The sequence below is a fragment of the Neomonachus schauinslandi genome, chromosome 8, assembly GCF_002201575.2.
Source record: "Neomonachus schauinslandi chromosome 8, ASM220157v2, whole genome shotgun sequence".
Lineage (NCBI taxonomy): Eukaryota > Metazoa > Chordata > Mammalia > Carnivora > Phocidae > Neomonachus > Neomonachus schauinslandi.
In genome coordinates, this window is record NC_058410.1 from 85851506 (window position 1) to 85863763 (window position 12258).

The 12258-nt window shown below is 35.2% G+C and overlaps 1 protein-coding gene across 1 annotated transcript in view; it reads right to left on the bottom strand.

Moving 5' to 3' along the window:
• Positions 1–12258, bottom strand: part of COL19A1 (collagen type XIX alpha 1 chain) — a 313602-nt gene that overhangs the window by 166673 nt on the left and 134671 nt on the right. The window contains exons 12-13 of the mRNA XM_021692008.1: positions 10082–10135; positions 8454–8489 (exon numbers count right to left, since the gene is read on the bottom strand). Coding sequence (XP_021547683.1) covers positions 8454–8489; positions 10082–10135 — 90 coding nt within the window. The remainder of the gene's footprint in view (positions 1–8453; positions 8490–10081; positions 10136–12258) is intronic.

Consider the following 12258-nt stretch of genomic DNA (forward strand, 5'->3'; position numbering starts at 1 on the left):
GGCAAGCCAGAAAACAGCCTCTTAACTGTAGAAAACAAATTAATAGTTACTGGAGGGGAAGTGGTTGGGGGATGGGTTAAACAGGTGATGGGTACTAAGGAGGGCACTTGTGATGAGCACTGGGTATTGTATGTAAGTGATGGATCACTGAATTCTACTCCAGAAACTAATATTACGCTGTATGTTTTTAACTAACTGGAATTTAAATAAAAACTTGAAAAAAAATGTAAAGTAAAAACTTGTGTAAAATGTCACAATTAAAATAACATAAATAAACCATAAAATATTTACCTGTACTAGGGGATTTTTTATATCAAAGTCTTATGATTTCAGAATAATTTATCAGAAGCTACTTTTACATAAATTTGTATTATATTAGATAAATTGTATTTTGATCAAAGAAATTTGAATGTTATTATGATGTTTTCTTTATTCAGTGTTGGTTTTAGCTCATGCAAATAAACATCTGCTTTGTAAATTATAAATATCAAACAGAAGAGATGTGTTAAATTTATCAGTAACTCACTTTTTCTCCCCAGTTTTATTGGAATATAATTGACATATAACCTTGTGTAAATTTAGGTATAGAACCTGATAATTTGATACATGTATATATAATGAAACAATTACCACAATAAGATTAGTTAACCTCCATTAACTCACATAAATGCCTTTTGTGTGTGTGTGCTGATAACATTTAAGATCTAATTTCTTAGCAACTTTCAAGTATATCACACAATATTGTTAACTATTGTCATCATGCTGTGCATTAGATCCCCAGAACTTACCCATTTTATAATTGGAAGTTTCTAATCTTTGACCAACATCTCTCCATTTCCCCCTTCTCCCACCCCTGGCAACCACCAGTCTACTCTTTGTTTCTATGAATTCTGTTTCGTTAGACTCTACATATAAGTGAGAACATGACTATTTGTCTTTCTCTGTCTGACTTATTTCACTTTGTATAATGCCTTCAAAGTCCATCCATGCTGTTGCTAATGGCAGGATTTCCTTCTTTTTATGGCTGAATAATTATACACACACACTGCACACACTACATGTTCTTTATCCATTCATCTGTTGAAGAACACTTAGGTTGTTTCCATGTCCTGGCTATTGTGAACCTATGAGCTTCATGAATTCAAGTCTCCAACTTTCTCTCTCCAGCTTTGGGAATTTCTCAGCCATTATTTCTTTAAATAAGCTTTCTACACATTTCTCCTCTCTTCTCTTTTTGGTACTCCAATAATCATTTCTATTAATGATATTCCATACTTCATGTAGGCTTTCTTTTCTCTTTTTCATTCTCTTTTCTGTTCTGCTGACTGGACCTGCCTTCTACTTGACAGATTCTTTCTTCTGCTTGTCTGTTGTATGCTCTCAAACTGCATTTTTTTTTTTCATTTCACTTACTGTAGTCTTCAGCTCCAGAATTTATCTGGCTCTTTTTTAGGATTTCTCTCTGTAAAACTTCTCATTTTGTTCATGATTATTTTCATGATTTCACTGAACTGTCTTTCTTGTAGTTCACTGAGCTTTCTTAAAACTATTTTGAATTCTTAATCAGGCAAATTGCATGTCTCCATTTCTTTGGGTCTGTTATTGCAAAATTATTGTGTTCTTTGGTGATGTCATATTTCCTTGATTTTTAGTGTTCCTTGAAGTCTCGTGTTGCTGTCTTCATATTTGATGTTTTTTTTATTTTAAGATTCTATTTATTTATTTGTCAGAGAGAGAGAGAGCAAGAAAGAGAGCACAAGCACAGGGGAGAGGGAAAAGCCTGATGTGGGGCTCGATCCCAGGACCCTGGGATCATGACCTGAGCCAAAGGCAGACAGACGCTTAACCTCCTAAGTCACCCAAGTGCCCAGCTGTCTTCATATTTGAAAAAGTAGTTACCTTTTCAGTCTTTACTAAAGCAGTTACCTTTTCAGTCTTTACTGACTGGCTTTGGGGGAGAAATGCCTTCCATCAACCCTGTTAGGGACTCTAAGGCTTTCTCAGACCTTTTCTCGGATACACCTACTCCACACTTCTTGTTTCTTCTTGTGGGGGAATTCTTAAAGTTTTATGCCTTCTCTCAATACTGCATAGTCAGGACGTATGCTGACAGCTTCCCTTTAGTTTTTCTTAGGGCAGTGATGAATCCTCAATTTTGTATTGTTTCTCCAAATCCCACAGAGTGGAGCCAGCTTCTGCAGGCGCTCACTGGTCCTCTGCAAAGGCTCATTCTTGCTGCCATTGGGAGCATGCACATGGAGCCGGCCATGAGGTAGGTGTGTGTGGAGGTGAGGTGCATGGAGCCTTGGCAGTGTCTGTGGGCCATTAGAGGGAGAAGCTAAGGTGATGAATGCCCAGAGGCTTGTGGGTGAGTTTACTAATGGAGTCTAGGGTACATGCACTCAGTAGGATTCACATCCCTTTGGTGCCCTCTGAGAGCCCTACCTGCTGTTCTCCCAGTATTAGCCACCCTATCACACAGCATACCTCAGTACTCTGGATGAGGTAAGAAGGAAGTGGGTTTCTTTGGCAGCATCCTGCATAGCTGGGACAGGTGAGTTCTCATTCACAAGCTCTCACTTTCCCCAGCAGGAGAAATCATGGGCTGAAAAGTTGTCTCTTGGTACTGAGCTGTGTAGCCTTGGGGGAGGGGTGATGCATGTAAATTGAAACTGTTCCTCTTACCCTTTTTGGATTTCTTTGCTTCAGTGGTATGCTGGAACTTCTCCACTAGACTCCACTAGACTTCTTCCTAGACTTCCACAAACCTATCTTATCCATGAGTGATTGTCTAAATTGATGTTCTTTAGGAGGTATATGGTAGAAAACTCTTGTTCCACTATGATGATGACTTCCAGTAATTCACTTGTTAAGTGTCATTGTGACATTCATTCCAGGTATGGTGGCAACCAAATAAGTATCAGAAAAATGTGATTTGATGACATTTTTTAAAACTAGAATTTTAAAAAGTACATGTACATGCAAAATGTATTTATAAGGGAATTATTCTTTTGTTGTTAATAAGCAGTTGCTTAGAGAATTTCAGCTGGAATCATGGTACAATTTGATTTTATTTGGCTTCTATTTGTGCTATTGAAAGCAAAAGTCCCAAATTATAGCAATTGATTTAATATTTTTATGGATTAGGTGCCAAATTTGACCTTCTAGGAGTTAAAGTGCTTAGATATGAGTAATAAGATAAGGTAAAACCTAAAACTGTAGATCAAAGACTTTTATTTCAATTTATACTTTTGTGTCAGAATCAAGTCATAGGAACCACAGATTTATTCTATTTGGCTAGCACTCTGCTTTTTTTTTAATGAATATTAAACAATTTTATAGAAAATTGACTTAAGAAAACTTCAAAACAAATGACCTTAAAACAACAAAAATGGAATAAGCAGCACAAAAATTTTGTGACAAAGAAAACACCAGTCCAAATTATTTCACCAAAATCATTATATTAGAGCTGATTCTTATTTTATACAAACTAAGAGAAAGAAAGTTAATAAATGGCATTAATGAGGATAAAAAGCAAAGATTAAAATACTTACAAAGATAATGTTCATTAAACATCATTTTTTCTTTTTCTTCAGGGCATACTATGTGCTAAACTTTGTTCTGTATGCTTGGAATTCAACAATGAACAAAACTGACAAAGAACCCCTTCATGGGATTAATAGTCAAATGTAGAGGAATATTGACAACAAACAATAAATATAATAGGCATTTAAAATATCTTAGAAAGTATAAGTGCTATGGAGAAAATGAAAAAAATGGAGCACTAATGGGGATTAGAAATTCCGTGTGTGTGTGTGTATGTAATTTAAAATAGGGTAATTCAATGTGGTCATTATTAAAACTTAAAGGAAGTAGCTATGCTACCTGCTAGAGCAGGCAGAAGAAACAGCAAATGCAAACCTTCTCAGGTGGGGGTGTGCCAGGAATGCTTGAAGAATTGCAAGAAGGCCATTGTTGTGGAATAAAGTTAGCAAGAAGAGAAGAATAAGAGATGATGTCAAAAATGCAGCAAGAATTGAATCCTGTAAGACCTTGTAGGCTAGGCCATTGGATAGAATTTGGCTTTTATTATGAATCAAATGGAAAAACACTGAAGATTTTGAACAGAAGACTGACAAGGAAACTTCTTGGCTTCTGTGTTTTTGTAAAACTCAAGGAGATCAAGGGAAGAAGTGGGGAGACCATTAATTGGGTACTGAAATAATCCAGGGATGTATAATGGTGTCTAGAACCAGAAAGTAATAGAAATGTGAGAACCAGTCAGATTCAGATATATATTGAAGGTGAGGCAAATAGAATATATAATTTAAAAGGCTAATTCACATATGTTTACAGTTGTAAAATTTCTAAGTAAATTAGAAGTAATCCAACATTGTATAAAAAATATCATGGACAAAAATTTCCCAAGTTAGGTGAAATACGTAAATTTACAGATCAAAGAAGCTCAGGAAAAGCAGGAAAAATTTAAAGATAAGCGCATTTACGTCAGGTGATCTGTGTACATCTAATGTACAGTATGGGTAAGGAACAACTAATCTATGGAATGAGGCAGCAAGTCTGCAGTGCAGCTGGGGGTTGAGTGCTAAGCCCTGTGACTCAAAGTGTGGTCTGAGGACCAGCAGCACCTGCATCCTCCAGTTAGAAATGTAGAATCTCACACCCTTCCTCAGATTTATGAAATAAAATATGTATTTGAATAAGACCCCCAAATGTTCTTGGGCACATTAAATTCTGAGAAGCGTTAAGACACCTGAGCTCACTGCAGTCTTTGAATGGCTGGGTTAAGGCTATAATTAAAGGTATCTTCCTAGCCCTAATCTCCTCCACTTAACCAAGCAGCCTTCAATCTTAATTTCATTTTACTAATGTGCCTCCCTAATGGAAAGAGACATTGCTTTATTATGATGTATTAAGTTGGATTTCAGATGAAAGCCAGACTTCTTCAAAAGTCTAAAAGAATTTTTTGAATAGGAAGAAAGCTTGTTCCATTACAGTGCCCATATACAATGGCTTTCAATTCCAGCTACATATTTAGACTGCCCCAGGAGCTTTAAAATACACTGGTCCACACCAGATCTACTGAATTATAATTTCTGGGGGTGGAGCCACAGATTGGTATATTTTAAAGTTCTCTAGTTAATTCAGCATGCAATTAGCTTTGAGAACCACTATGAATGAACTCTCAGTTTATTGACTTATATAACAATGCCTCCTTTAATCTGAATACAGTGGAGTCAGTATAGCTTTCAAGTTTATCTTCCTTGAAAACTGTTATCAATCACTTCATTAAAATGTATTAATCTGTATTATAAAATCAATTAAATATTTAGTACATGGTGAGGTGGTATGCATTTCATTCATCTTTATTTCATAGTTAACAGTTGATTATGTCTTTTTTAAAATTTAAAGAGTATTTATTTATTTTCTTTCCAAGTTTTTATTCATTTATTCATTCATTCATTTTTTGGGAGAGAGTGTGAGCATGAGCTGGGGGGCAGGAGGAGGGGCCGGGACGAGCAGAGAGAGAGAGAAACTCAAGCAGGCTCCACACCCAGAGTGGAGCTTGATGCAGGGCTTTATCTCATGACCCTGAGATCATAACCTGAGCCGAAATCAAGAGTCGGATACTTAACTGACTAAACCACTCTGGTGCCCCCCAATTTTTTATTTAAATTCCAGTTAGTTAACATTCAGTGTAATATTACTTTCAGGTGTAGAATTTAGTGATTCATCACTTACATACAACACCCAGTGCTCATCACAAGTGCCCTCCTTAATACCCATCACCTATTTGACTCATCTCCCCCATCCACCTTCCCTCCAGTAATACTACATTTGCTCTCTATAGTTAAGAGTCTGTTTCTTGGTTTGCCTCTCTTTTTTACTCCTATGTTCATTTATTTTGTTTCTTAAATTCCACATATGAGTGAAATCATATGGTATTTGTCTTTCTTGGACTAATTTATTTCACTTAGTATAATACTCTTTAGCTCCATTCACGTCATTGCAAATGGCAAGATTCCATTCTTTTTATGGAGTAATATTTCATTATATATATATACATACCACATCTTCTTTATTCATTCATCAGTTGATGGACATTTGGGCTCTTTCCATAATTTGGTTATTGTTGATAATGCTGCTATAAACATCAGGGTGCATGTATCCTTTTGAATTAGTATTTTTGTATCCTATCCTTTGGGTAAATACCTAGTACTACAATTGCTGGATCATAGGGTAGTTATATTTTTAACTCCTTGAGGAAGCTCCATACTATTCTCCAGAGTGGCTGCATGAGTTTGCATTCCCACCAACAGTGTAAAAGGGTTCCCCTTTCTCCACATCTTCACCAACAATTGTTGTTTCCTGTGTTGTTAAATTTAGCCATTCTGACTGGTGTGTGGTGCTATCTTATCGTTTTGATTTGTATTTCCCTGATGAGAAGTGATGTTGAGCTTCTTTTCATGTGTCTGTTGCCCATCTGTATGTTTTCTTTGGAAAAATGTCTATTCATGTCTCTGCCCATTTTTTAACAGTTGATTATATTAATAAAGTAATGACAAGCATATAACTAGTAATATCCAAATAATACTAATATTTAACTTTATGAAATAAAACATTTCATTTCACAGCGGTTTGCCTTGTTATATTTTTATGTAAAAATTCACTTGTACCCCCTCAGTGCCTGCCAGCTAAATAGTACAGGGACATCTATAGGGTGCTATTTGACCGGAAGACAATAGCTGTTATTAAAAATCCATAAAATAGGGGCACCTGGGTGGCTCAGTTGGTTAAGTGTCTGACTCTTGATTTTGGCTCAGGTCATGATCTTAAAGTCATGAGATCAAGCCTACTGTCAGGCTCCACTCTGGACATGGAGCCTGCTTAAGATTCTCTCTCTACCTCTTCCGCTACCCCTCATACTCCACGCCCCACTCATGCACACACACTCTCTCCCCCCTCCAAAAAAAAAAATCCATAAAATAGATATATCCCAATACAGTTTTCTGGATAAGGGGCCAAAACTGCATTATCAGATGAAATGATAAACATAGACTACATTTTGTTCTTCAAACACAAGTTAGAAATGACTAGGAAATCAGATAACTAAGTGGAGTGGGTGAACATGTAACTTAGTTGAACAAAAGAAAGCATGTGACTTAAATAAAGCAAGCAGGCTTAAGTCTAAATCACTGCCAAATACTTTTAAAAATAAACTCCACAAAGTATAAAAAAGCTGAATAATAAGCAGTTAAAACCACTGCTCAAATAGTTTTTATTTCCATCTTGAAAATGAAAGCTTCAAGCACAGAATTCCATTGTAAATTGAATTTGGTTATTCCTAAGTCATCTGTTTGATCCCTTAGATTTTTCATTTCTGAAGAAGTATTTGTCCTTTAAGAAAGCATTGCAAAAATTATTTATATAAGACCTTATTAACATATTGTTCAGAATGACATTTCCAAGTGCAAAGATAAATACAAATGTTATCAAAGACACACAGTCTTTGAGTTTACTGTGCTGACTTGTTGAGAAGAGCTCAACACAGATGCTAGAAGATTTCTTTTTAAACCTGACCTTCTCCAATCAGAACAGGTCTGACAACTGATGATTTAAAGTCTTAATTTATGTTATTAGGTAATATCAACATAAAATTCAAGAGACCTCAGGCTACAGATGATCTTATTTAAGAAAGTTTCCTCTTTTCTATTAGGCTTAGAGTCATTGTTATACCAAATCTTTAAGTTAAATGAGAGTCCTTAATGGCCTATGAAGAAAATCTATAACAGTAAATTATATCCAAATATAAAGTCATTATATATTTATGATTAAATGCTTAATAAATGATGAACCATTTAATTGAGAACAATCCCATTATGTGCACCTTAGAAACTTTTCTCATAAATCTGCTACGGAAATATCACCATTTTGCCATTTGTAAATCTTAGAAGAGAATCACATAGGAAAAAACAATGGTTTTGGACAGGTTTTGGGGAATGTAACAATCAGTTTAAATAGGTAGCTGTTTTTTACCCACTGGGCAATTATAGTTTATTTTGTTCTTTTACAGTTTTTAGAATAAGTAGAGCAGGCTCTGCTTCCATTAACTTTAAATGTCATGTTAAGAATGTATAATCAGATATTCAAAGGGCACAATTATGAACCATATGGAGGGTAGAGAAAATTGTTCAGGATTGGTACTGCCTCCAGACTTTTCTAGTAACCACTGGTATGACCTCAGGTTAAGTACTTCACTGATGTGGGCAGATGCCCCATCTTTAAAATCTGGAGGTTTGACTAGATCTACTCTAAGGTCTCTTTCAGCTCTCAAAATAGCCTATGGCTTAAATTTTGGTTTAGTCATGATGTAGTGTGAAAAACTAACAAGATAATGTATTTTAATTTTGAATTCTGATTTCAAGAATACTTACAGTTAAGGCTGGTGGTCCTGGAGGTCCGGTATCTCCCTAAAATAGATTAAATAAAAGTTGCAGTTACTAATAATCTTTTCTTGCACATTTTATTTATGTTTTCTGAATGGATAGAAGCAATACATAGATAAATTTTGAAGGAAAAAAATAGAATTTCATCTTGATAGGAGTCTCTGCACAATGAAAAATATATCATGGGGTTTTAGCTCTCATGATATAAACATCACCTTGTGCACCCCCATGCTTTCTGCAGAATTTGTTTTGAAAAGCTAAAATAATCTAATTTTCTATTCTTTTGTCTACTAATCCAAAATTAGAAAGAATATCTCTTCAAATATGGTTACTTGCCAGTGGAGCAGCTGGGAAGTGTCACAACCACAGATAATTTTTCTGACAAAGTTAGTATGAGGATCAGCAGAAATAATAAGTGGATCTCCCCACTTCATGCCTCCCAGCTGCAAGAAGCAGTCCCATTGCCTCTTACAAAGCTCTGCTAAACTGATATTGTACTTGCCATCAATTTTAAGAGGTTTTGCCTATATTTACATATTTTTAAATACCAAAATTGCTTTGCTGACCTACGTGAATACAAATTACCAGGTGTATATGTTGAGAAACTTTTCAAAATCTTTACAAAATGGCTCATCTGAAGTTTACTATTTTCTGATTTATATGTCACCTATATGCTTTATTGTATCAGGACCTCTATTTATTCAATAAGAACTCTTAATCATTAAGATCAAGCATCATTGCTATAATGCTTTTTAGGTAGACATTATGGAGACCTTATACTTTGTGGCATGAAGCTCTGAGATGTGTTTTCATGTTGAGAGTATCTCTGTGACTTTTTCTTTTCTCATCTAACATAGTCACCTCAAAAGTTAAGACTTAGTATGGGGTAATCATTACTTTTTGGAACAATTGAATAAAAATAGCCAATACTCGTTAAGGAACATCGACATAGCTTAACTCGGTCACTGAGGACCAATTTGTAAGATCAATTTTAACATTGAGGTAAATATTGAAGCCAGACAAGGATTCCCAAATGTGTTGAGATAGAGAACAAAACACAGTGTCAAACACCCACACATACAATTCTCAACAAACTGGGATCATCCTATGACCTTATTCTGAATGACTCTTGCTTTTAGTATTTCTAAATCTCTTTTCAAGGCCACTGCCAATATATCATTATAAAATGGCATGTGAGAAAAAGTGGCAGGAAATGAAGCATTCAGACTAAGACTGAGTTAGAAAGTTAACCTCCATCCCCCCCAAAGGCCACCTGCTTCACCATTATGGTAGCAGTTCAGTGCTATTGGCAAAGTTCCCTGATACAAGGCACAGTTGCTAATTTGGCAATGGAATAGCTAATACTGTTAAGTGAGAGAGAGAAAGTGAAATCTTATAAACACAAATTAATGTCAACTAGCAGTTGTGCATTTAGTCTCTTCAAACTAATTAAATGAACCAAAAGGCTTTTCTTCAGATGCTTTTAACATAACAGCCTTTGGTTAATTTTAGCAAAATTAATTTTTGGCAGTTTAATAGTATCACTGAAAAGTCCCTGCATACATTCTCAGGGTTTTCTTAAGAAAAACTGGCACTTCTCTGGGTGAATACGATACCTTTTCTCCTTTTGGGCCAGGTGGACCACGAGGACCCAAGTCACCTTTCAAACCCTGTACGAAGAATACAACCAATGTGATTTCTATACACAATTCACAGAAATGCTTCAATTTCTAACAAGTCATTAGTCACAAAATAAATCATAATTTACTGAACTCCCAAATCCCATTCTTCAGTTTGTAGTATAGAGAGAAAGAGAGACAACTGGCACTAAAATGATAAGCAACATCTGCGTTGTAGTGAGTACAGATACATTAAATCAGCGTGAGTCCTGAATACTGCATATTTGTGCAACTTCGCTTCCTGCTAAAATTACATTAATTCACCATCTGGAAGAACATCATTTAGATCTATATGAGCTTTTAAGTATCCACTTTGGATTAAATTTGTGGATGTTGTAAATATCTTTGATTTAGCATTGATTTGGCCTTTATAAAGCTTGCCAAAAAAATTCAAGAATTAAATAAAAAACATTTTTATGTTTCTATCAAGTAATCTAATTGTGGGGGAAAGATAAATGAAGGACATATTCTTTCCCTATCACTCACAGCCTGAAGCTACAATGTTGTCTCTTTCCTGTTTTAAAGTATGTTTTAGTTCTCTAATTCCTACTTTTTTTAAACCTGAATTTATAAAGATATTAAATGAAACCATATAAGACATAGACAAAGTATCAGATAAATATGTTCATGAGTTTTCTGGGCTCTTGGGTGTTTCAGTGGGTATTTGGTTGATCAGACTCAGAAATGACAGCTCTCAGGGAGACCACGATAGATTTCACTGGAGTTCTACAGTTGAAGGTTTTCACAGTGTAAACAGAAAGAAAGTTAGATAGACACATCCTGACTGTGTGGTGAATAGAAAAAAAAAATATCTTCCTTCATCCTTGATTTAACACATTGGATGAGGGAAGAACAATAATGGAAAAAAGAAATATACTGAAGCCATACAATGCACAGTATATCTAGACGTCTTACTTCTCTTGGCTGAGGGATCCATCTCTCGCTGAACTGACATTTTGTAGTCAATAAATAAGGTCAAATGCCATCAGCTTTAACTACTTAATATAGAAGCCCATGAAGAATTTCAAGAAATGAAGGAAAACTGGATACTTAAAATAATCTTGTTCCAGAGGTTATGTGAAAACTGCAGTCTTACATCTTAAGAAAAAAAGACTTAACAGATGAAAACAGCACCTGATTGGCAAAAAACACTTCACAATTGTAGAAATACCTTTCAGGATAAAACTCATAGCTATGGGTCTTCCATTGTTACCTTGGAGTATTTATAGAAAAAGGATGAGTGAAAAAGTAAATTATATTTGAGATGTGATATTCTCTTTTTATTTGAAATAGCCTTTCCTTCCTGAATAAGCAAAATGAGACTAGTCTGAATTGAGCTGTGCTGTGAGTGTGAAACATGGATTTTTCAATATTTAGTACAAAAAATGTAAAATAGCTCATTAATTATTTTTATAGTGATTATATATTCAAATGATAATATGTTGGATATATTTAATATATTAAAATTAGTTTCACCTGTTTTTTACTTTTTTAATATGGCTACTGGAAAATATATTTATATTTGTCTTGAAATTATATCATATTTAGAAATATACTGTATAAGTATTATATTAAATAGATTCTATTTCTACTGGATAGTGCGACTTAGAAGTACAAAAACAAGAAGTTGACAAAGACTCTCCTTGATCAAACTTTAGTCAGACTCTTCTGAGTCCTCTTTTCGACTAAGCCTCAACCTTGTCCTCTGTCCTGTTCTGTCTTTGGCCTGCTTAGCCCAGTTTTAGCCAGAATCTTGCTCAGTCAGTTTAGAAAGAATCCCCCACTCTTGATATCAGATCAAGTTCCTCATCCCCCACCTCTGATGTGTAAGTGTTTGGCCTGCCTTTAGCAAGAATCCTATTAAGTCAGTTTTTTCAAGAATCCTCCTACCCTTTAGTTCTGCTCTTAATAATTTTTCATTCACTGAGCCCATCACTCTGTTGGCTATAAATCTCCCACCTGTCTTTGTTGTATTTGGAGTTGAGCTCAATTTCTCACCTCTACTGCAATACCCCTATTCCAATAGGTGTGAACAAAAAGTCCTCCTTACCATTTTAATAAGTGTGAGAATAGTTTTTCCCTAACAGGGTCAAGATTCCTGCCCTCAGGGAACT